The following is a 22,589-nucleotide window of genomic DNA, read 5'->3' on the forward strand; positions in this document are numbered from 1 at the left end:
GGATGCATGCTATTAGCTTGGTGGCGATATGCCGTTCACGTCCAACCCCGACCGTTCCCAATGCACCAAAGCGAGATCAAAATGAGGCACAAACTGACAACTGATTATTTGGGAAACAAGTGGAAAAATGATTGGTCCAAATGCGCTGATCAAAGGCTTCATTCATTCCAGTTCAGCCTCAATCAGTTCAGCTGCGTGGTGCTGACCTCCGATCCCCACCACGTGAGTTGCTGTGCCTCACTGGATATCGCAATCTCACAGAGCCTCAAATCTAACAGCCACCAGACACAAAACGCCAGCAATGGCAACATATCAGTACCAGCGTCTACAGCCAGATGAGATCCGGTTACTCGCCCTCTCTGCTGGCAGCTATGACGCCCAACTCGAGGGCAGTCTGGATATCTTTCGACTCCCCGAGAATGAGGAGCCGGAGGAGGGACATCAAGTCTTGGTCACCCGCGACACAGGCTCCGACGTGCAAAATGCGCCACCGTATGAAGCGCTCTCATATACATGGGGCTCACTCCCAATCTCTCCGCATACCTTGAGCATCGTCGTCGGCGATGGGGAGACTGCGACTCTCGACATTACGCCAAACCTCGATCTCGCTCTACGCCGTTTAAGACAGGACATCCCCGGGAATAAATCCCGTCTCCTCTGGATCGACGCAGTTTGCATCAACCAATCCGACCTCGTAGAAAAGAGCACCCAAATCCCCAAAATGGCCATGATCTACAATAGAGCAGAGGGAGTGTCCGTCTGGCTCGGCGGCGATGACGCCGGCGCAGTCGACTTTATCGACAAGCTGCTCAACCTCGATGGCTTCGACCCTTTGACGAAAGATCCCGGTACTCCAGAGGAGTGGGCGGCGCTGTTGACGTTGATGCAGAGGCCTTGGTTTAATCGGCGGTGGATCGTGCAGGAGATTTCGCTCGCGAGGAGGGCGACGCTTCTTTGCGAGACGAGGAGCGTTTCCTGGGAGAATTTCTCTGCTGCTGTTGCGCTTTTTACTTCGAGATATCAGGATCTACGGGCGCTGTTTCAACGATCTGAAAAGTTTCAGAATCACCCAAATTATCTGGGAGAGGTGGACGCCCTGGGAGCTAAGTGTCTCGTAGACCTCACGAGCAATCTGTTCAGAAAGTCAGAAGACGGCGCCGTGCTTGAGCGCCTGCTCTCCCTCGAAGGATTGATCTCAACTATGGCTGCCTTTGAGGCTGCATCTCCTCACGACACCATCTATGCCGTCCTCTGGCTCGCCCATGACGCGCAACCGGATGCACAGCACGGCGGCGCCATGTCGGATGATCATCTCTTGCAAACGCCTCAGCACTCGCCTACATTGGCTGGTATCTCTTCTGATGAGGATTTGTCAGACTATGATCTTGGGACACATATGCCGCAACCGTCGAACCAGATCAAGTTTCGAACTCCATTTCCAAAACGAGCGACGGGGACATCCTCAACCGATGGCCCTGAGAAGCTGTCCAGGAGATCAACATCACTGAAGCCCCCAGTCGCAGCTTGGCAATCATCCTTCAGCTGTCGCTCAGTCTCCGACCGCAACCTAAGAAACGCAGAGAAGCACTTTGAGGGATATCCTACGTCCATCATTGTCGATTACAACAGAAGCGTCTATGAGGTCTGTAAAGAGTTCCTCGAGTTTGCTATCGGTCGCTCCAAGACTCTCGACATCATTTGTTGCCCTTGGGCTCCAGAGCCGCCTCCCGACGAGCCAAAACTGCCGTCGTGGATCACCCAGTTAGACAGCACGCCTTTTGACAAGCAGCCTGGTCATAATGTGTATAGACGGGTTCTCGCTGATCCGTTGGTGGGTTGTCCTGGCCATGGGCCGAGAATCTACAACGCTAGTGGCAAGACAAAGATATACCCAAGCAAAGGCTTCATTCAGGACAGGGTCCTGGTAGCCGCCGGCTTTGTACTCGATGCGGTGGGAACCACAAGGAGTCCAGCATATGAGGGCATCATCCCCTCCACGTGGCTCGACCTCGTCGACTGGCCGGGCCCCCCAAATCCTGTCCCCGATCGCCTCTGGAGAACCCTCGTAGCCGACCGAGGCCAAGATGGCAAAAGCTACCCTCCAGCGTACTTCCCTCTAGCCTGCAAGTGGATGTTTGAGCAGCGCAGTCGGAGAGGCGGCATAAACACTACAGAGCTTCTAACCTCAGGGAGATGTCCATCAATAGCATCAGAGTTCCTCAGGCGGGTACAAGGCGTGATATGGGGCCGGCAGATGATGTTAACAGAAGGAAGACGGGGCTCAAGCAAGTTCCTGGGCTTGGTTCCCGCTGAAGCTCGAGAGGGGGATCTGATCTGCATCTTGTACGGCTGTAGTGTCCCTCTTGTGCTCCGGAGGCTTCGCTCGCCGTCTAAGCATGGAAGCATGAGCTCTTCATTTGACCAGAAGCCAGAAATCATCGAGACGCAGCCGGACGGCACCGAGTCGATTCGACTATCGACAGTTTCGCAGTCAACCTCGTCTCTCCCCTCACCGAATGAAACGCCGGTTCAAAGCGAGCCATGCACAGTTTCAGCAACGCTAGACTCCAGCATGGACAATGCAACACCAGCGGAGAAAGGCCTCGCAGTCCCTGCTCAATCGCCTAGTGTCAAGTTTGCCTCGGTCGGCGTGCGGAAAGCGCTCAGGAAGGACACGGCTGAGAGCAAACCGCCAGACCTGGCCACCTCCCTCGAGAGTCAGTACCAGTGCGAGCTCATCGGGGAATGCTACATCCACGGCATGATGGACGGGGAGGCTTTCAAGCATCAAAGGGAATACGGGAACAAGCTGCGGCTGTTCCATCTACTTTAGACATAGTAAAGGGTCAAGAAGCCATAAAGAGAACTGTGATTGTTCCAGCATCGGCCTGGGGGTGAACATCAGGGGAAAAAGATGGACAAGACAAAGCAACACGTTCGTTCGAGCCTAGTGCCTCGCCATCTAACCCCGAGAACAAGGAACATCCGCAGCCAAAGGCGCCCATGCTCACGAAAGCCCGAGGCCTCGCTCGTAAACAAACTTATCAGTTCGGTCTTGTTGGGGCATGGGGTTATCCTACCCGACCTTTCTCAGCTGGGATATTGGTGATTTCGTGGATCATCTGTCCCAGGGATGCCTTGTCACCGAGTCTTGTGCCCTCCCTGGAAAAGAACTCGACAGATTTTGGAGCCAGGAGCTCCGAAAGAGTCCGGCCGCGAGTAAACCATCTGCTATTGCGAGAGGCTCCCCACAAGCATATAGGGGGAGGTTCATTGGACTAGTCGTCAGCTGCCTGCTCTACTGAGACATCCCACAGGTACGCGTAGCATCGATCGGCGTTGCGGTACCAGGAAAACATGCTTGTTATTGCCTCCTGAAGCTCGGCGCTGCTCTCCTTGTTGATGCAGCAGATATCCAGCCAGAAGTATTCCAAGCCATCTTTGGCCGCTTGTTTACCACAGAATCGGATTTTGGCATACCCATCGGGTTTGGAATAGGCGTCTCCTTGAGTCAGGTCTTGAAAACTGGACTCAGCCTCGTTGTCCAGGGGCCAGGCATACGACAGTACTACACACCTGGGGAGCTTTTCTCCCGCCAGCTCCCTAGTTAGTTCGAACTCGCCTTGGGCATCGCGATGGAGGAGCCGCATATTGGTCTGAAGGCTCTGAAGGCTCAGGCAAGTGACTTTTGGGGGCCGAGGATTCACACGAAACCAGTTAAACTTGTCACGCTAGGCGGTACAGACGCTTTGTGAGGGGTTCATATAAGTAAGAGAGCAGGAGTCGAGTTGGTCCGGTCTCGACAAGACGGTTACTGTGAGAACAAGAAGGGAGCTGTACAACAGGAGGGTTTTCGACCAACTATGAGAGATGGGGGCCGCGAGACCAGGAAAATGGGAGACGACGGGGGCTAGAGAATAGAGGTGCGGAAGGCTTGGGAACGTGCAAATGCAATCTCAGACCGGTTCTAAAGCGGGTGGGAGAGTTGCAGAAGATAACAAGCCTCACCTCGACAAACCGTTTTCAGCTGCTGTTGTGTCCTGCGCCACGCTCGTTACCAGGACCAATAGCCATAGCGAGAGGTTTCACGGGCCGAGCCTCATGTAACCTCCTCTATTCTGTAGTCAATAGCTATAAGAGTGGGCTGAAGTCTCGTGGTGCCCCCTTTCCTCCTGCACCATCGCCATGGGCCTCAAGAGGCAAATCAGCAATGGCATCACTTCCTCAACCGCCTCGCTATCTTCTTCCCCTCACTCTCCGCCTGGAGTGCACATTCAAGTCCGCGTCACCACCTGACCACCCACGTAAAGGAGATGTGACCGAGACTTAGCCCTAGCGTGAGCCCGCAGCCAAAGGGGTCACGCAGCCAGGGGGATCAGATCCGTACCTTCTAGCCGCCGTGGGATAGAAGCACCTCGCTGAGGACCTTACTCGTCCTCAAGAGCTGCTGATCGCGGAACCTGGGGCCCACGAGTGATATGCCGATGGGCATGTCATTCGCCCCTACAAACGCAGGAATATTGATGACAGGCAAATGAAACCCCTATACCGGTCAGCGAGGGGATCTCTTGAGACACGAAACAACAGAAGCACTTAAAGTCCACAGAGTGTTGAAAGTCGGGCTTCCCATGTCGCCAAGGCCGATCGGAGCTTCATCCACGGCGCTGGGCGTAAGGATGGCAGTGTAGTTCTCGGCCAGTTTGTTGACCATGTCCCTCATCTTGGAGTACGTATCGCAAGCCTCTGTCATCTCTTTGTGGGTGTTGTTGGAGGTGTTTTCGACCATGTCACGAATTTCAGCCGCCAGATTCGCCTTGTTCACCCGATATTCCCTGAGAAAGGAAACCTGTGCTTCACCATGGGTGATGACTCTCTGGATTCGACCAAGGGCCTCGACATCGGCGACTTCTGGTGGGAGCGAGACTTTCTCAACCTTGACGTTGTTCTTTTGCAGGATAGCAGCGGCCTGCTTCATGGCCGATACTGTGCCAGGTCCCGCTGAGGACCACATGGGAGTCTCGATCAGAGCAACCGAGGTTTCGTCCAACGGGATGTCTCTTGGAGGCTCATCGTCCTGTAGGGCAAAGGCATCTGCTAGGAGCTGTAAATCCTCGACGCTGCGAGCGAAGAAGCCAAGAGTATCAAAGGTAGGGGCAATGGGTTTCGAGCCTGCAGTCGAGATGGTGTTGAAGGTTGGCTTCATGGCGAAGACTCCTGTATAGGATGCTGGGCGGATGAGACTCCCGCCGGATTGCGCTCCGAGACTGAGGGTTACCTGTAGGTCGGCCACGGCTGCTGCAGATCCACACGAGGAGCCTCCTGGGGTGCGACTTGGGTCGTGAGGATTAGTCGTCTCGGGCCCCGAGTTGGTGACAGCGAACTCGGTCGTTGTTGTTTTGCCTGCAGATCAGGTTCGTTTGGGAAAAGGTAAGCAAAGGGTCAATGGGTTCACGAACCGAAAATAAGAGCCCCCGCGGCTCGTAGAATTGCAACTGCAGATGAATCGGAACCTGGCTGATGCCCTTGGTAAATGGGAGAGCCATACTGCGTGGGCAGTCTTTGGTGTCCATGATATCCTTGACACCTATGGCGAGTCCGTGCAAAGGCCCTCTCTGGTCCTTGGGAATCTGGTCCAGAGCTCGTGCTTGGCTTAGCACCAAGTCCAGGTCTGATGTAGAATCAGCATTGGCAAACGGACCAGCAAGGAGCCAAGGAAGAAGCTTACCAAGGTGCGCCCATACTTTGACGGTGCCGTCATTCTCCTTGATGCGATTCAAGAGAGAGCGGGCATACGCCTCCACAGTGATGGCATTGTTCTTGAGAAGCTCAAGCACCTGAGTTGCTGTCAACTTGTACGGTGAAGAAGTCATGGTCAGCGATAGCTTGGCTCGAGGCGGCGAGGATGAACAGAGATGGAGGGGGCTGAAGGTGTTGTCGCAGAGGAGGGTGAGGGCACGAGCCAAAGCTCCATCTCATCCAGTTATTCAACAAGGTGAATAAAGAGATCAGAGGAGGCACAAAATCCAAGGGCTTATGGCGGGGTAAGACTCCCGATCTCCGTTTCTTGAGAGTTCTGCATACACACATGATATCGACAATTCCCTACGAGACCTCAGTGCTTCATGACTCCCCGACACTGCGAGTTCGGCTCGATCCACAGCACCTATTCCAGAAGATAATGCGCGACGGTCGCGGCAGAGGCGGTTACTACCTGGAGAATAACTTCTTCTTTCTCTTCATACTCCGTGATCTAGGTTTCCAAGCGTATCCTATCGGTACCAAGAGCCGAGTCCGCATAGATGGCCTTCCCCAGGGATACTTCCAGGGCTGGTATATTGGATACCCTCGTTGCTGGCAAGGATTCCGGTACTAGCCATGTGTTTAGGGGTCACATTGCACAAACCGTTACGTTCCCAGATGCGTCGCGGTGAGTAACAGATGTATGTTTCGGCGGCGACGGACCAACACAACCGATACTGCTTGGGGAAGAGTCGTGCATTCACAATATGGGCATCCAGGACGCCCGCTTCATCCGCGACTTTATCCCTAGCCAGGTCTCGCGCACCCCCGGAGCACAGGATATGGCAGATGACATTCAGAGAGGAGCCCAATTAGCAAAAGGCTACCAAGATCTCCTGGCTTTTTTCCAGGCTAAGGTCGAAGAGAATCGCAGGCAAATAGAACTGGGAAACGTGGAAACGCTAAACTCGGCGAGGGTCATGGCCGGAGTCAACAACACAGACGGCACAGAAGGCGACATCGACGTCAAGGTCGGCAACGTCAAGGCGGATGGTGGCAAGGCACTCCTAGGCTACACGAGTAAAGTAGACGTCGACGCCTTTTTCAGATAGTCACTGATTCTCTGTACTTATATGGCATAAACTCAGATCATTGGCATGCTTCTCATAATCAACATTAGCACCTCTCAATTACACACAACTACCGCTCAACCATGACCCTCACATCCCCAACCGCCGCCCTCGCCACCTTCTTGAGCAGCGACCTCTCATCTGCCTCACGGTACCGCTCCCACGAGTCCAGTCCTTCCTTGGCCTGGATACTTAGCGTTTCGTACCCCTGTCGGATCACCTCGGTCACCTCCTGTGTCGTCAGCCCGCTAGGCTTACGCCGCGCCGCACCACCCTCGGACAGCAGCTGGTTGTAGTGAGCGCTGACATTGATGAGTGTGTCGATTGAGTTGGTGTTGCGGTTCCCCAGTCTGTAGTTCTCCTTGAACTTTGTCAACACCTCGCCTGACTCTACCACCTTGTAGAAGAGGTCGTCGTACGCCGCTGGCGTCGGAAGGAAGGCTTCACCAGCAGACAGAGACAGGGCGATGAGATTAACAACGTGGTCAAGCAGGGTATCGATGTGAGGTAGATCCTTCAGGTCGGCCGTGTAAGTAGCCAAGAAGCGAACGATGGAAAGCAGGGAGCGGAAGAACTCGGGCCAGTGGTATTCGAGACGGGTGCGCGTGCGAGATAGATACGAGATGACGCGGAGCATGATGCCGAAGCAGAGTGAGTAGAGGCTGACATCTAGACGCCGACGGAGATTATGGTTGATGCCGTCGATCATAGTGTCGAGCAGGGAGATGGCCAGGACTCTCTCACCCTTGACCAGGGGAAGGTAAGGCTGCCGTTGTCGGCACAGGCGGACCGGTACTTTCGAGTCCTCACTGCACATTCGCTTGCAGATGACGGGATCTTCGATGAGGAGGCGGAACACCATGAGGTTGAGGTGGGCGTAGTAGGTAGCACGGGGTGACAGATATGCGTGCTGGAGGAGATAGGAGGTGAGAGAAAGATAGCTGGCAATTGGCTGTTCAGCACCCTTTTCTGCCCCCATCGTCACTAGATTAAAGCAAAACAGTTTGTTTGCGTGAGTGAAGTCGTATGTTGCCAGAAGAATAGCAGCTTCTTCCTCCGGTCTAGCAAGGAGTCAGCCAGTCTCTCAGTTGATAATCCGCACAGCTTAACTTACAGCTTCGTGAATAGAGCCTTGGCAGTCTCTACATCATAAACAGGCTTCCTCACCGGCTTAGGCCCAGGAGCAATCGCACCGAGTCCAAGCATGTTGAGGGTCGCGCTAAAGGTCCAGCCTTCAGGCAGATCATCCTGAATCTTGATGTACCGAGACCGCACCGTCTGGCACGACTGCCCTATGCAGTTGACAATCTTTTGGATGGCGGACTCATTGACAAAGTCGTTTAGTCGCAGCTGGTACGGGTTTTGGAACTCGAATTTGTTGTAGTTGGCTAGTAGGCCGAGCAGGATAAACGGTTCGAGGACTTGGTTGGATGACCGGGAGTCTTGGATAAACTGGCATCTTGTCAGCATCACGCCCTGTCTCCTCTGATACCACACGTACCTTCATAACCGAGGGGAACAGATCTCTCTGAATGAGGTAGGTCAACAGCGTTGTCTGATACGCCCCCGCCGTGACGGCAAGCAACACCTCGATCGCCTTGTATCGTGTTTCCACTACCCAGTCAGCTCTATACCCCCCAATGCGCCTGACGAGCCTTACAGTCTTTCCCGTTCCTGGTTATGTTTTCTAGCGCTCCGACAAACTCGGTAAAGACGTTGTCGATGTGGTCGAGACCGGCGAGGAGAACCATGATATCGGAGCTAGGGTGCGGGTACCGCTTGGAAAGGAGGCATGACAGGAAGACACTGAGGGTCTAGACGACGTTAGACTCAGTTTCCTAGGAGAGAAGCGACGGTATTCAACGTACGTCTAGCGCATGTAGTTGCGCAAAGCTGTTCCCGCCCTTGACTGAAGCTATAGCTCTCGCAAAGAGCTCCCTCGTTCGGACCTCAAACTGCAGCACATCGCTCGGGCTCAGCTCATTCAGGAGACGTCGCAGGGCCGCTCGATCGGGTCGCAGCAGAAAGAACTCGGCCCAGAAGCCTTCGGTCTTTTCCTCGTCAAAGTCATCCTAGCGTAGGAGTTCGTCGATCAGTCGTCGGCGCAAGTTGGTCGCGTGTGCAGGGGGTGGGACATGATAGCTACCTGCACGTAACAAGTTAGACTTCAACCACAGAGCAGCGGGGGAAAGGGCAACACAACCAACCTTGAACAGAGAATCATACAGCTGAATGATCTTTGGAGTAAAGACCTCCGGCGGAGGCTGGCGGGTGAGAGGTGACGCTTCCATACCCGCGATAACCAAATGCCCAAACCAAGACCAAGGACAGCGAATCCAAAGTTGCGATAAAGATTTTGGGCACCTCGACTTATCGAGGGGCTCGCACAGTGCTGTTAGCCGACCTGCTGCGCACGGCTTCACTCTGGATGACGTGGACTGGACTGTGCTCGACGCACGTGCACACTGTACATGCACTGCCTACCCCTTATTGTCGGCAGGAAAACCAACGACCGAGACAATTCAGCACTATAAAGGGTTTAGCAGGGACAGCACATGAATTATTTGATCTCGGTAACTCGTCCCTTGGTCAGTTCTCACGTGAATGGCTTGATTGTTCCTGAGGACAACTCTCAACTTGAAAGTCAGCAAGCCAATAGTTCAACAGACTACTGCGCAGTAGAGCAATTGCGCAATGAGTGTCTTGTATGGCTGCGCATTAAATCGAATTCTGTCGGGTTAGCAACGAGCCGCAACTGAATTGATATAGATGATAGTTGCCAAAGTTGTATGCTTTATTGCTGGATCGTAAGTACAGCGCCTCGTCCGTGGCAGAGACAACACAACGAGGTGGAACCTGAAGCTTTATATCCAAGCCTCCGATAGACAGCAGCGGCAATAAGCTTTACTTACAACTGCAGCAATATGCACCACTCAGAGTAACAATAAAGGCTCATACGCCTCACACATCCAGGAAAGCATGTTGGTCATCAGAGTTCATAAGATGCAACTTGTACGCATGTGTCTTGCCAACATATTTTCAGGGCAGAAATCACATCCATAAACCCAAGTATCTATGGGGAACTGCATTATCCCACACCTCCCAGCACAGAAAACAAGACTCAGTAGAGCAATTTTTCGAACCTATACACAATAACTACCTACTGTGCTACTGGAGTGTCAGCCCGCCCTGCATACCCTATACTAGAACTGATGCCTCTGACGAGCACAACTAGAGTAGTGACCATATACGACCAAACAATTTCTGACTTCAAAACATAAATTAAAGCATCTATTTTACAACTCCATACATATGTAGATACTTCCGCATGATATAGAGGTGTCTAAAGGCGCCGGTGGTGGACATATGGCTCAGTTGCAAACCCTCACCTTGGTCTTCATCCCCTCCAGGACAACTCACAATCAGGCAGATAGCAAGACGCAACAATAGCAGCTCACGAAAGGGCAGCACCATCGACGAGAGTCACTTATAATACATTGCCATCGAAGGTTGAACCACAGTTGCAGAAAATCAGATGAACTGCCGGTCAACCGCCATGGTCCTTCCTCCGTTCCATCCGGAGCAACTCATACAACGCATTACCTCCTCTAAATACGAGCTAGGAACATATAATCACCGTCATTTTCAAGCATAGATAAGGTCTGGAGAGCGGTTTCGAAGAGAAATGGCCCTTGATCCCCGTCCCGGCTCTCGGAGAAGATTGCAACAGCCAAGTTGTCGACGACGATAACCCCCTCTACTGTCAACACCAATAGCAACACAAATTGGATCACGAGTGCGGCTCATGGAACATATTCTTTACTGGCTCGAGCATCATCCTGATCAGCAGCATGGCGTGGTCTGGCGAGATTACTTCCTTGACTTAAACCTTGTGTGTTACCAACATACACAGTCATGGACCTTCATAGCATGAACAAACGGCGAGACTACTTGATAAGAATCATGAGAGAATAAGCTCTCATCAAAAAGTCAAACAACACGTAGCATCCAAACTTAAATATAAACTGGCTCTGCAAAGCCGAGATCCACCCTTTCCGTAACAAGTATCGAAAGAGAAGTCGAACATTAGCCACTCAACCGAGTTCGTTTTCCATGTCACGGCATGAATTAACTCGAGCACATATTCCACACACCTGCTCCGGCTCCGCGTACACTTTCACATGTACCATATAACGTACTCTCACCGATGTAATATAGCTTAACCCGGAGGAAACGGTAGAGTACAGCCCCCCTGCCAAGCTCCTGACCCGGATATCAAGAAACCCTCGTAGACAAGACGAGGCGAAACTCATACGCGAGAGCAAAAGATCAAGTGTTACCTAAAACACGTGGTAGAGGCGAGATGATAAAAACCGCCTCACCTGCGCGCTGCAAAAGACCGTACCTGCAGTCGCAATATCAAGAACTGCCGACTAGATTCCTGGGGCACGATGCAACATCACGACCGGTATAGCATAGACTCGTAATTGGGCTCTGTATCACGGGGACGCCGTATCCCCCTGGGGTCCCGAAAGAGGCGCCGAGGGAGGGGGAGGGGGTGTGGTCCTCATCCTCTTTCATCCCCTGATAGTTCCCGAGAACCTGGTGACGAGACGATAACCCATGGCGAGGTTGCAAGCGTGGCCCCTCGCCAAAGATCCTCACTCATCTCTGTTAAGCGGCGATTCCGTCGTTATCACCCGGTTGGCTGGCCTCTCTTCTCGCCAGGCTAACGGCTCTGCTTCCCCCTCGTCGCTTCACTCGGCCACCACCCTCTGCCGAAGCTATTCCAACCCGCTTGTCTACGTCAACGTCAACGCAACCCCACATGACGAACAGGCTCGAGTTGACGGGCGGGAGCTAGACAAAGACCTTGGTTCGTCACCGCTCACAAAAGTTCTTCAGACTATGGCAGTTGATAGACATGTATGTGAGCCTAAAGCAGAGTCCACAGGTCCCGCATCACCGCGATCCAGACCTGCCCAGCGTTGCCTCTTCAGAGCCTTGTGAGGTCGATCATCATGTCACGAAGCGGGGGCACACACGCGCGGAAGCTTGCACTGCCGGGGCCCAAGCAAGTTGAAGAGGGGATGAGAGATGGGATGGATGACACTTGCCTTGCCTTGCCCTGTCCTTCGCTCGTCTCAGTGAGATGAATCCGTCTTTCCTCTGGCCATAAAGCTATACCCAAGGTGGCGCAAGAATCCGGTCTCCTCTCCACCGGGTTGGGCGGATAGATACCCGCCTACTTTGACAGGCCGGAATGAAGGATCGAGGGCCTTGTCGTTTGAGCATGTTCATGGGTTCGAGGCCCCCAAGGTATGTAGGTAGTAGCGTTGGTCAATGCGGACGTGGACGGGGACGGGGACCTACAGCGCACCAGGATGGCTCGGGGGGTTGACCAGGGAATTGGTGGCAGCCTACGCTACGCTAGCTACCAGCAGCAAAGCGTGGGCAGGGTAAGAATTGACGGATCCCCTGCAGTGATCAAGTGAGGCTTGAAGCTTAAAGGACGATGGAGAGAAGAGAGGGACCAAGAGAGAGAAGCAGAGACCAACAGCTTTCCTCAAAAAGGTCGGAATCTTGCATGCGGAGCGACGACAGGGATGGCGACCAAATTGTGCAGAATGCAGTGCGTACCGACGCCACGGCAAAGGCGCTTTCCGGTCTCAGTTGTCACTGACTGAACCAACTTGATGACGACAAATATCGGTCAAGAGACTCTTTTCTCCGTGGTCATCAGAGACATTTGGTCAGAGATCGAGATCTCATTCCTTCGACTCAAGACACAGGGAGAAAAGAAAGTGTTTTGCGTTGCTGTCTCGTCTCGTCTCGCCTCATCTGGGCTCAACGGCCGGCTTGCAGCCGAAGGCGTTGCAACGGTGAAGACGAGGCGCCGTTAGCGTCGGCATGTCTGTCTCTGGCCCAGACGGAGAAGCTGCCCCGGTTGTCTAAGTTATACGAGGGGAGGATGGAGACTTCCAATGATCATGTCCAGGCAGTTTAATGGAGAATATGCGCTGCACACGCGGCAGACAGAGCGGTCTGTATGTCTGTCTCTGACTGACTGCCCCAGTCGTGCTTCCGCTCATCGGTGCCGAGGCTGAGCTGAACTGAACTGGGGAGTGTGCAGCAGCAGCAGCAGCAGCCAGGGGTGATGCCATGCGATGCCCTGCCCTGCCATGCGACGCTATGCGATGCGATGTGATAAGGGTGATGAGGCGTACGGATTATAGGGCCTCATCACTCCTCTTCTCCATCTGGGTAATCTTGAATTATCGTCAGCAGCAGCAGAATGACTATCTTTTCTCCGCGAGTCAATCAATGTCTCACCACCACGCTGCTCAGATCTCGTCGGTTGGACAGCATGCGCTCCGAGAGGACACATCGCAAGACAGCTGAACCTGCGAGTTGAATGTATGTCGCAATTGTGAATGTCATTGTCTTCAAGGATGATGCTGCTGTTGTTGTTGGCATTGCGTCTGCCTTGCCTGTAACCGTTGTGTTGCATGCGGGGATTCTCCATTTATTCATGGATGTCAACAACCAACTCGAGATGCATGTCGCGGGTGGTGGCAGCAGAGAGTTAGAGTCGCAATGGAAGCCCTCCAGATGGCTTATTCGGCAAAAGATCCGGGCTCACAGCCCAGTCCAAGCTCAAACACCTCGACAACATGTCAATTGGCCAAGCCTGTGTCACCCGCGTGCGTCTGTGAGGCCATTCCCACCACATCTTTGACATTGACCCCCAATCTCTTCGGGGGACAATCATCTCATGATGCCTTCTCCCCTCCTCTTTCCTCTTTCCTGTCGATCAGTCACATCATCCATTCCACTCTTTTTCACCGGGATGGAGACTGGGACTCACATGCACCAGCAAAAATGACAGGCCCCCTGCTTGCTCACATTTATGCAGGAACCCGACCAAGCACAACGCGCGTACCCTCGCTCCATGCATTAACAAGACAGGGCATGAAGCTGACTGACCTCTTGAAATCCTCAATTGCAGTGTCATGGCCCAATGTGCAATGCAGAACACAATACCCTCGTCCCCGCTGCTGCAGAACCGCGATTGAGGCCCCGATACGCCGCTCTGTCATGTTGATGCCCTCCCGCCCGTGCCGAGCATGTCTTTCTCATCTTCCTCTTCTGGACCTTCACGGTCCCAAAGCGTCCACGTCTTGTCTTCGTCTCGAGAAAATGCAACCCTATTGACACTTTTGACAGCAGGCCCGGGCTTCTCCTTGACATGGCCATCCCTCCACGTGGGGACGCAACGGTCGCCCAGCCCAGTAAAGAGACATGGATTCCATGCTGGCCCTCACTCCCTTCCAGGGCCCTCGTAGGCCCAACCACGTCGCATTGGAGGAACTACCTGCACCGGTGCGCTCCTTCCCCCAGAATAAGGCCGGCGAGGCAGACCCTTACCCTGGTGACAGACCAGCTGTTGGGATGAGATGCGCCGTCTGGTGTCCTCGTCCATTATTACAGTACGAACCGGGGGATGCAGTGGTGGCGATCAGATCAACATCCGGCCATCGCCAATCGGGCCTGTTGGAGACGCGATAACATCAACTTGAGCAACCCAACCCAGAGAGGCTTGCGATTCAGCGTACCGGTATCCCGTATCCTCCATCCCTGGAGTGTTGCATTGCAGGCGAGCACACGCGACGCGATCCGAGTACTACTCGCTTTCGTCGCCGGCTATTCCCGTCATTGCTTTTTAACCTCCTGGAAGACGACATTCATCACGCCATGATAGACCCCTCGTGGACCTTTCCGCTTTGCTTTGCACCTTTGTAGCTCTTCTCTGGGCCACAGGTGCATCGCCTTCCCGATTAATTTGCTGTTATGGCCTGACGACAAGGGCCAACGTTGAATCCTTCACCCCAGGTTCATCACGCATGGTCATTGCTTTTGGATCGCTTCCTCAATGGTCTTTTGACCGGCCAGAGGATCCAGCTCGTGGTATCCTCGATTTGACAAATTCAGTGACCACGTTCGCGCAATTGTCGCCTCTTGACCCGTGCTTTGAGGATGGTGATGGTTTCTGTGACACCATCTCCGAGAAGGTCGAATTATGGATCACTCAGTCCATGGATCCCCTTGTCTGGGCGTGCTCTTGTGGATTGTAGCCCTATGCGAACAGTATGCAGCACACGTTATCCTCGGTCTCCAAAGGAGAATTGATGTGTATCGCGGAGAACTGGGACGTGTCAGAAAACCGCCAGCTTGGGACCTTAACCCCAAAGGATCACCGAGGAGAACGCAACCCCAGGAATAACTTACCGAGCGAGTAGCCCCAGCTGTGCGGTTGTCCAACCGATTAACCCACGAGCTTCAACTGAAGCCCCTTTCCCTGAAAATCATACCAGCCATATTATGACAACGGCCGGCCCCTCCGCAACATCGCCCCGAAGAGCCCCACTTCGCCGGCCTCACCAGTTCCGGAATGCTCACCGGCAATGGGCCACCAGAGCACCGTAATGTCCGTGGATGCTACGCTCCATCTCAAGAAGGATTGCGGCGTCGCGATCCCGCTTCCAAATACTTGGGATGGCGAGATACAAGGCTCATAAACCCTCACCACTCTCCGCCCGTCAAGACACTCTTTTCCCAGGGTCTCCCCACGAGCCATCAGGCGACAATAATCCCGATGGTCCGGTAAAGCCCTCCCACCTCGCGTGGGACGGCAACCGCGCGTGGAAACGGCACAGAGACAGCTGTCTCATAACCACATGGGCTTCATCTCCATGTTGGTCTTGAAGAAAAACACCTCAAAGCCCCCACGTACTCGGAAATCACGGTCTTTTGAGATCTCTTGATGTGACATGGCATCTGATAAGATCAACTAGCTTCACCATCTCGAAAACCGATGTCGGCGTCGAGCTGTCTGGAATATCTCCGACGTGGCTTGGCACCACCAGGACCGGCTTCGACGCGGGTCGTGTCGTTTTGGGAATATCCAGCATGAAAGTTGGGTCATAGTCTTCAGCGGCGTGGGTGAGACAACGATCATGGGTCCGAGAATGTCTTCCAGAATGGGTCGCGCAGAATTATCTTCCGCCAAACGCGGTATCCGACTCATATCACGTCGCGTGTGTGCTTTATCATCAGGTCTCATGGTTGCACTGGAGCTGAGGAATACTACCCTCTGTCTTAACCTTGTTGGACGCAGTTAACCTTGCTGCTTTGTCCTCACATTATTGAAATGAAGTCGCGCTACTGTATGCAGACCGACGGCTCGACAGCTTGGACGGTCGATCCCAACGAACTGCCGTCCACGTTTGCATATGACTCGGCAGTTTGACGTGGTTTTCGCACAACCAAGGATCTCGTCGCGCCTTGTGTTAGCACACCAACTCGCGAGATCCTCGACCGGCCTTGTCGTGCCGTACCATGCAATTAGCTTCTTGCGTGACCGCTCCGGACGGGATCCTCGACTGCCCCGGATGATGGGCGGCGCCGCGTCTGACCCTGCTGATCTCGGATCTGGCATGGAATGGCATGGCATGGCTGAACAAAGGTTGGTCACGCGAACAACACGCCCTCACACGGCAGAGAAAGGCTGGCTGAGCACACCACCCACATCCCGCCTTCGTGGGGGTTGGTTCCTTCGTTGGGCATCTGACAAGCCTCTTAATGAAGCCGGAGGTGATGAGATGCCGCAAATGCAGATCTTCTCAATAGGTGGGCCTATTGTTAAACCCAATTTGCTCTTCTATAGCAGCCGTCTTGCGCAATCTGATGATTGTCAATGTCCAAGCCCCGGCCCGCGGCCGTTTTGGCCTAGCACGCCAACGCAACTCAAGCATTGAGCACCGTAAACGGCCTCTCTTGGCGACCTGCGTAGGAGGGTTCTTCTCGGCCATACTGTAGCTTGGGCACTTATTGGGCCATTTGGGTTCAACGGCGTTATCACCGCGGATGATGCAACTGTCATATACTGAGCTTATAACATACCAGATTACTGGTCCTTTCGGCAACAAGATGCTGAAGTCAGGACCGAGAAGTGCCGTGATAGTCGTATCTCACATCCGGATTCTCTTTGCTTGCATCGGGCACGGCCCTCCTCTTGTCCCGTGCTCGTCTAGATGCATCGGGTCCGAGCAGTCTCATCGATCTGCTTGTTGTCTCGACTCACACACCAAGGCGGCGGCCGCACTCTGGTTGATAGTCGCGAGCACCGAGGTTCGTGAACACGAGAAACGGCAGCCATGTCGCCAGAAACGTTTTGAGGCCGCGGGAATCAACGCCACACTGCCCCGGGGTGTGTGTGCTCACTTGCTCCCATGCTCGCCCATGGCCATGACGAGCACCTGGCTGGCGATCCTCAATGGGACCCCAAAAAGAAAACCCGGAGGACCGAACTGTCGACAATCAAGCGCCACGCGCGGCGCCTCAGAGTTTCAGGTACCATCACCAACTCCATCCAATGGGGGCGGCTCCCGTTCTTTAGACTGGCGAGCCGCGTCTTCGGTGGCGCGCGCTACAGCATGGGCTGACACGCCGCTGCTGTCTTCGTGAGGTCGGAAGAGCAACACTCGTTCCGTCCTGCTCTAGCGTTCCTACAAGGTCCTGACCGGGTGTGGTGATGCTCAGTTCTGGCAGCGGCTCACACCCTTTCTCTGCGTGCCCGCTCAAGGCAATTCCCAGGAGCTAGGTTCAGCCTGTGCTGGTGGTGTTAGGTTAATTTCCTCGATCTTGATGGCTACCACCAGAGATCTCTCCCGGCCGCCCCGGCACCAGCCCTGACTTCTTGAGCTGGGCTCGTGGAGAACAGAGCGCACATTTGGTCAGAGTGGGAGCATGGCGTCGAGTCTCGATCTGTCCAACTCCAGCCTCCATTATCGGCTTTGCCTAGAGCCCTCGGCTCCTCGCTTTGCCCGTTGAAATTTCAACGCTCGCAACAGCACCGAGAATAATCCACAACGTGCCTTAGCGAGACACTACCACACTTCTAAACGGTACTCTGTACGCGACAGAGAGTTCGTTAGTCTTCTCCAGCGCACCTCAGTTAGTTGCCTCGGGTCTACAACATGACGTATCACCGTCTCATGATTGCTTTTGTTGTCTCTTCGGCGGAGTTGACTCTTAGCGGGGGACAACGCCCATGAGGCGGGTCAGTTCCCAGTCCGTGTGTAAGACGGCCCGCCGCGGGACCGAACTGCTCTTTTGCCTGCCATTGTCTTTTTACGAAGCAGTACGGGAACGTTTGATGAGTCGGAGGATCCGTAACCAGATGCAGAAATCTCTAGCGTAAAGTTGTGAGCCGTGCCTATTGTGTTGGGAGATGAATAGCGGCTGGCTTTTCCCTCTTCAAGACGATGCGTACAGTAGCTTGCAATCACTAGCAAAACCTTCTTTGGCTCACCAGATGTGGCTTTTCAACCCAGCAATTTTCTCGTCAACACGGAAAAGGGACATCTAACCCGCGTGTTTGCTTGTGGCCATACGACCATCACGTTCCAAAGAAGGGTGAGGTTGCGAGTGATCGGCGTGCCAGTCGATCCGCAGACCCGAGAGGTTCACCTCCTGACAGGATGTGGGTGTTGTACGAAGGACGGGACAGGCACACCTGGTCCCTGTCTTCCGGCCCGTACAGGCTCGCTTCAGAGCCAAAGCTAGCAAGCGCTGAAAGCGACGGTGAGAACCCTGCCGGTTCTCACATGGAGGTAAAGTTCAAGACTCCGAACGGAGTGTCGAGAAGAGCGGTGTTGCTTGGACTCCGTCGGCCCGCTGAGAATCCCAGCAAGACTCGTCCTCGAGGTTGACCAGGAAGGGAAGGGCCTTCGCCGTTGCATCCGGACCCAGATCTATCCCCATCCATGCACAGGTCTTCTCCAATGGGTCAACCGATGCCGTCCCGGCGGGACGGGTCATACAAAACCCGCTGTGGGATCAGAGAAGATTTTGATGCTGCTCCAGTTGAAAAGTCTTCAGGAGACTTTTACCTTGCGTGTTCCCCTGCGTATCGACCCAAGCGGTCAGTTGGCCCTGCAGTAGTGCGGGACCTTTCTGCACTCCCCCATCTTTTGGGATTTTTTCAGCTCCATTGATGGAAATCCGAAACAATGGCTATCATTCTGTGCATGATTGTTGAGAATCGTCATCAAGCGTGCCATCATTGACGGGAGGTCAAGTCCGAGCGAACTATCCCTTCAAGCCGGTTCTCTCACGAACCTCCGGCCGCGGGACGGCGCGCCGTCACAGGGTTGTTGGGTTGGTTAGAGGTGCAAAGCTCAATGTGACAAGTTTGGCAGGGGTGGGGCCATTGACCAGGCGTGACCCCTGTTGGTGGCTTGCTTCCAAGAGCAAACATGTCGAGAGAAATCCTATTGTGACAGCTCTTGGAGACTTGATCAACCAACAGTCCGAGTGGCAGTCAAACATGCCTGCTCTGTTGGCGAGATGCGTCCTGAGTTTGCTCCGGGTAGAAGCAGTCGATTGCGATAACGTGACTTCGACTGTCTGCAAGGGGATCTGCTGACGACCGACTCCAGCAAGGGTCCAGACGCGCTCTATCCAAACCACCGGCTCCTCCTTATGCGCGTTGCCTAGTGCCTCTTCACGATGCCGGGGTCAGATGCATGGCTTTGAGCTCAAGGAATCCTCGGTAGAATGTAATTGAGTGGGGAGAGCGGCTCCCGACAGTGGGTTCAAAGTCCCAAGAGTCATTGATTGAAACACTCGACAAGAAATCTCTGAAGCTTGCGGAGTCCTCCCTACGGACTAAAAACTGCTTTCGTTGCTGGCGTGCTGTCAGCAAAAAACGCCTTGACTGCCGTTGGTCGAGCAGTTTCTTGCCAACATCCAACTAGGATGCCTCTTGAAGGATCAAATGCCGTCTTGTCGATCGGACTCGCGCAAGAAGCCATGGCTAAGTTGGCCCGATAATCAAGCAAGCTCGGGGATTGCATCCTGTAGTGCCGTTGGATGAGGTTCAGCTACGGCCAAAAGTAGACCATAGATAGGCAACAATCATCTCTCTAAGCAGAAGAATGGGCCCGCAGGCAGCTCTTCTCCTTCCAATGCTGTTGGGAGTTGTGCCTGACTTGACTGAAACGCAGCCAAGCTGCTGTTATCTCTGCGCAATGGCGGGATTCGCCTTGCCCGATCGGATTGTTTGCTAGGTGTTGACCTCGGGGTTGTGAACTCGAAATCCAACTCGTTGGTTGATCAAGTGCGAAATGTATGCCCACGGGTCAGAGGAAGCCACCGCACAGCAAAGCAATCGAAGCCACTCATTTCGGTATCATTGCTGCCTCGGTCCCTGGCTCTGGACGCGGAAGGGCGAATTGCTGCAACTGCCAAGAGAGATCGATCGATCCGCTCCCGACAAGCTGGTGAGCTGAACACATTCCCTGGACTGTGCTGATGAGATTTTAGTGGATGATGGGCACACTGAGCTTCGGAACGGAACAGTTCGCAAGAGGAGGGAAGCGTTCCGTGATACGATACAGCCCTTGACTGGTTCAGGGCTAGATCGTATGCGCCACAACAAGCTTCAATTGAAGCACTGCACCAGATCTGAGTGGGCGGCAGCTGGAGAACTGGCTCACGGAGCGCACATCGGACATGCTCGGCACTGAACACATGTTGGCCCTTCTGTCTTATCCAGGTCCACCATCTCTCCAAAACCTCCGGATAATGCGCCGGGAGTACAAAATGAAGAGCGGTAAGGAGTACTCTGAAGACCTGCGAAATGGCAACGATTCCAGGGCGAAGGGATCCTAGACACAAGGGCAAGGCTGTCCCTGGTTGACAGTCCGGGGCACTATATTGAGCTGGGGCTGTCAAGCTGTCAATTGATCTGAAGTGAAAGCATTAGTGGATCGTTCCCTAGTCAAAAACCCGCTTGTCCAGCGGTGAGAGCCTTCTTACCTGTTGAACGCGGAGCAAGCTCCATCTTGCCGTTTTGCAATCTGCAACCTAGACGGCATAACAGGGACAGGTATAGGGAGGGATCCGGTCCAGACAGACCAACGTCGGCTCTGGGTACATGGAACCGGGGGAAGCTTCTCGGAAGCAAGGGTCGAGTCAGGGACGCTGTCGGCGCCCCTGGCTTGGCAGCTTTGGCAGGCCAGCGGTCCCTGGCAGTCAGAGGTGAGAGGGTGTGGGAGGATTGCGTCGGTTCGTGGCACTAATTGTTAGCGTACCATGGCCGAGGGAGAGCCTTGAGCAATTGGTCAGGACTAACGGTCTGTTCTTGAGCCTTGAGTGAAGCGAGGATGGGTTCCGTCAAGGCAAAAAGCAAAGAGAACAGCGACGCAAAGCCTTGAAGCGTTGAACTCAAAAGCACTGATGGAGTTCCCGCGACGGGCCGTCAACGAGGGCAAAGGGTCATCCTTGCTGGAGTCGCAGACCATCGACGGCGAGAGTCCGAACAATACAGCTGCAATTGGTGGCTCTGCTCTCCAGACGTGACTTGGGCACGGTTCTCCAGGTGATACGGCACCACGCGATGATGCGGGTTCTGGATGATTGGCATCTTGTAAATTGACTACCCGAGCTTGAACAGTCATAGCAGAGAGGATGCCTGCTTGTTGACAGAGCGTTGCCCGAACCAACCTAGAAGGGAGCTAGGGGCCGTAGGGAGTAACGTTAGGGCCTGAGGCAGGCATGAACCTCAGAACCAGAATCTAGAAGGCCTGAGCAAGAAGGTGCGGGTGGGCCTGCGCCCTGGAAGCTGGCAGTCCATCAATGCCGTCACTGCCCACCCGACCCGACAGCAATTGGAAACGTCAACGTCAAACGCCACATCGCGTTGTCGGCCGTTGATCTAGAGCATCCGGTGAGTCTCGACGCCCTCAGAGTACGGTTACCGGTTTGGGCGTTTCTCCCGTGGCGGCGCCGCAGAGGAGATTCATCAATATCATTATATCTTGCACGAGCCTTCTCCAGCAGTGCCTCCGGGCGGCCTGCACAGCCCAGCCTATCCTGAACCATATCTCACAAGTCATCTACAAGCGTGCACCGGACGTGTCTTCTATCTGATCAGAGACCCTGTTTTTCGGGGCAAATCCAACTAGCGCATGACAGAAGCATGACAGAAACAGAGTCATTTCAAGGAGAACTGAGACGGGCCATGGTCAAACGTGGCCCGGCCGGATCGTGTTTGGACGGCCGGGGAAGTGAGATGAGAAGCAATCTTGGCTCATGGCTCCAATGACGCCGAGTGCCTGGGAGACAGCCCGCCTGGCGCACCAGAACCATGCGTAGAAGGACAGAAGAAAGGGGTGCAACGTCGGCCTGTTGCGCCATCGCGAGACCACAGCAGCGCGGTGCGGTTAACTTTGCGCCGGATGGCAGGCTAAAATTTGGACCACCGGTGGATGGAAGCACTCGAGGCTGTCTCGGAGCCGTCTAGACGGTCGACGGCGGGGACGCGACTGAGCGGCGGTTCAAATGATGACGATCAAACAATATGGGGAAATTCGCAACTCGGCCAGCCTCGTTTGCTTTTGGCGACAGAGACCAACGGCTAGAGAACCGCCGACGTGACGTGACGTTCCAAGTCGGCCGCGGAGTCGGAGACGGAGACGGACGGCCAACGGGAGCGCCCTCGCTGGTGTTTGGCTGTGTTGGATCTGACTCCGTGTCTCGAGTCTGTCTTGCATATTCCAAAACCGGGGGCAGATCGATCCGCCATGGCCAAAGCACTCACCATGCAGGGAGGGAAGGACAGGAGTCAGTCAAAAGTGATTGCTCTCGATGATG

The 22,589-nt window shown here is 54.2% G+C and overlaps 7 protein-coding genes across 7 annotated transcripts; 4 read left to right on the top strand and 3 right to left on the bottom strand.

Moving 5' to 3' along the window:
- Window positions 1–301: 301 nt before the first annotated feature.
- MRS44_007303 (uncharacterized protein) lies at window positions 302–2,833 on the top strand (the record flags this gene model as incomplete). Its single annotated transcript, XM_046282188.2, has 1 exon — window positions 302–2,833. The coding sequence occupies one exon, from the start codon at window positions 302–304 to the stop codon at window positions 2,831–2,833; it is 2,532 nt and encodes an 843-aa protein (XP_046129165.2).
- A 445-nt stretch (window positions 2,834–3,278) lies between these two features.
- Window positions 3,279–3,650, bottom strand: MRS44_007304 (uncharacterized protein; the record flags this gene model as incomplete). Its single annotated transcript, XM_065620480.1, has 1 exon — window positions 3,279–3,650. The coding sequence occupies one exon, from the start codon at window positions 3,648–3,650 to the stop codon at window positions 3,279–3,281; it is 372 nt and encodes a 123-aa protein (XP_065476552.1).
- Window positions 3,651–4,552: 902 nt separating this feature from the next.
- On the bottom strand, window positions 4,553–5,870 carry MRS44_007305 (uncharacterized protein; the record flags this gene model as incomplete). Its single annotated transcript, XM_065620481.1, has 3 exons — window positions 4,553–5,400; window positions 5,457–5,492; window positions 5,546–5,870. 3 exons carry the CDS (start codon window positions 5,868–5,870, stop codon window positions 4,553–4,555), a joined length of 1,209 nt encoding a protein of 402 aa, XP_065476553.1.
- Window positions 5,871–6,085: 215 nt separating this feature from the next.
- MRS44_007306 (uncharacterized protein) lies at window positions 6,086–6,851 on the top strand (the record flags this gene model as incomplete). The annotated part of the gene is made up of 3 exons (XM_065620482.1): window positions 6,086–6,366; window positions 6,418–6,427; window positions 6,519–6,851. 3 exons carry the CDS (start codon window positions 6,086–6,088, stop codon window positions 6,849–6,851), a joined length of 624 nt encoding a protein of 207 aa, XP_065476554.1.
- An 88-nt stretch (window positions 6,852–6,939) lies between these two features.
- MRS44_007307 (uncharacterized protein) lies at window positions 6,940–9,160 on the bottom strand (the record flags this gene model as incomplete). The annotated part of the gene is made up of 6 exons (XM_065620483.1): window positions 6,940–7,930; window positions 7,984–8,321; window positions 8,371–8,466; window positions 8,504–8,683; window positions 8,738–8,941; window positions 9,077–9,160. The coding sequence occupies 6 exons, from the start codon at window positions 9,158–9,160 to the stop codon at window positions 6,940–6,942; spliced, it is 1,893 nt and encodes a 630-aa protein (XP_065476555.1).
- Window positions 9,161–14,171: 5,011 nt separating this feature from the next.
- On the top strand, window positions 14,172–15,004 carry MRS44_007308 (uncharacterized protein; the record flags this gene model as incomplete). Its single annotated transcript, XM_065620484.1, has 2 exons — window positions 14,172–14,359; window positions 14,632–15,004. The coding sequence occupies 2 exons, from the start codon at window positions 14,172–14,174 to the stop codon at window positions 15,002–15,004; spliced, it is 561 nt and encodes a 186-aa protein (XP_065476556.1).
- Window positions 15,005–16,321: 1,317 nt separating this feature from the next.
- MRS44_007309 (uncharacterized protein) lies at window positions 16,322–17,396 on the top strand (the record flags this gene model as incomplete). The annotated part of the gene is made up of 3 exons (XM_065620485.1): window positions 16,322–16,559; window positions 16,600–16,718; window positions 16,836–17,396. The coding sequence occupies 3 exons, from the start codon at window positions 16,322–16,324 to the stop codon at window positions 17,394–17,396; spliced, it is 918 nt and encodes a 305-aa protein (XP_065476557.1).
- Window positions 17,397–22,589: the final 5,193 nt, after the last annotated feature.

The sequence above is a fragment of the Fusarium solani genome (genome assembly GCF_023522795.1).
Source record: "Fusarium solani strain SB1 chromosome Unknown bctg00000004, whole genome shotgun sequence".
NCBI lineage: Eukaryota > Fungi > Ascomycota > Sordariomycetes > Hypocreales > Nectriaceae > Fusarium > Fusarium solani.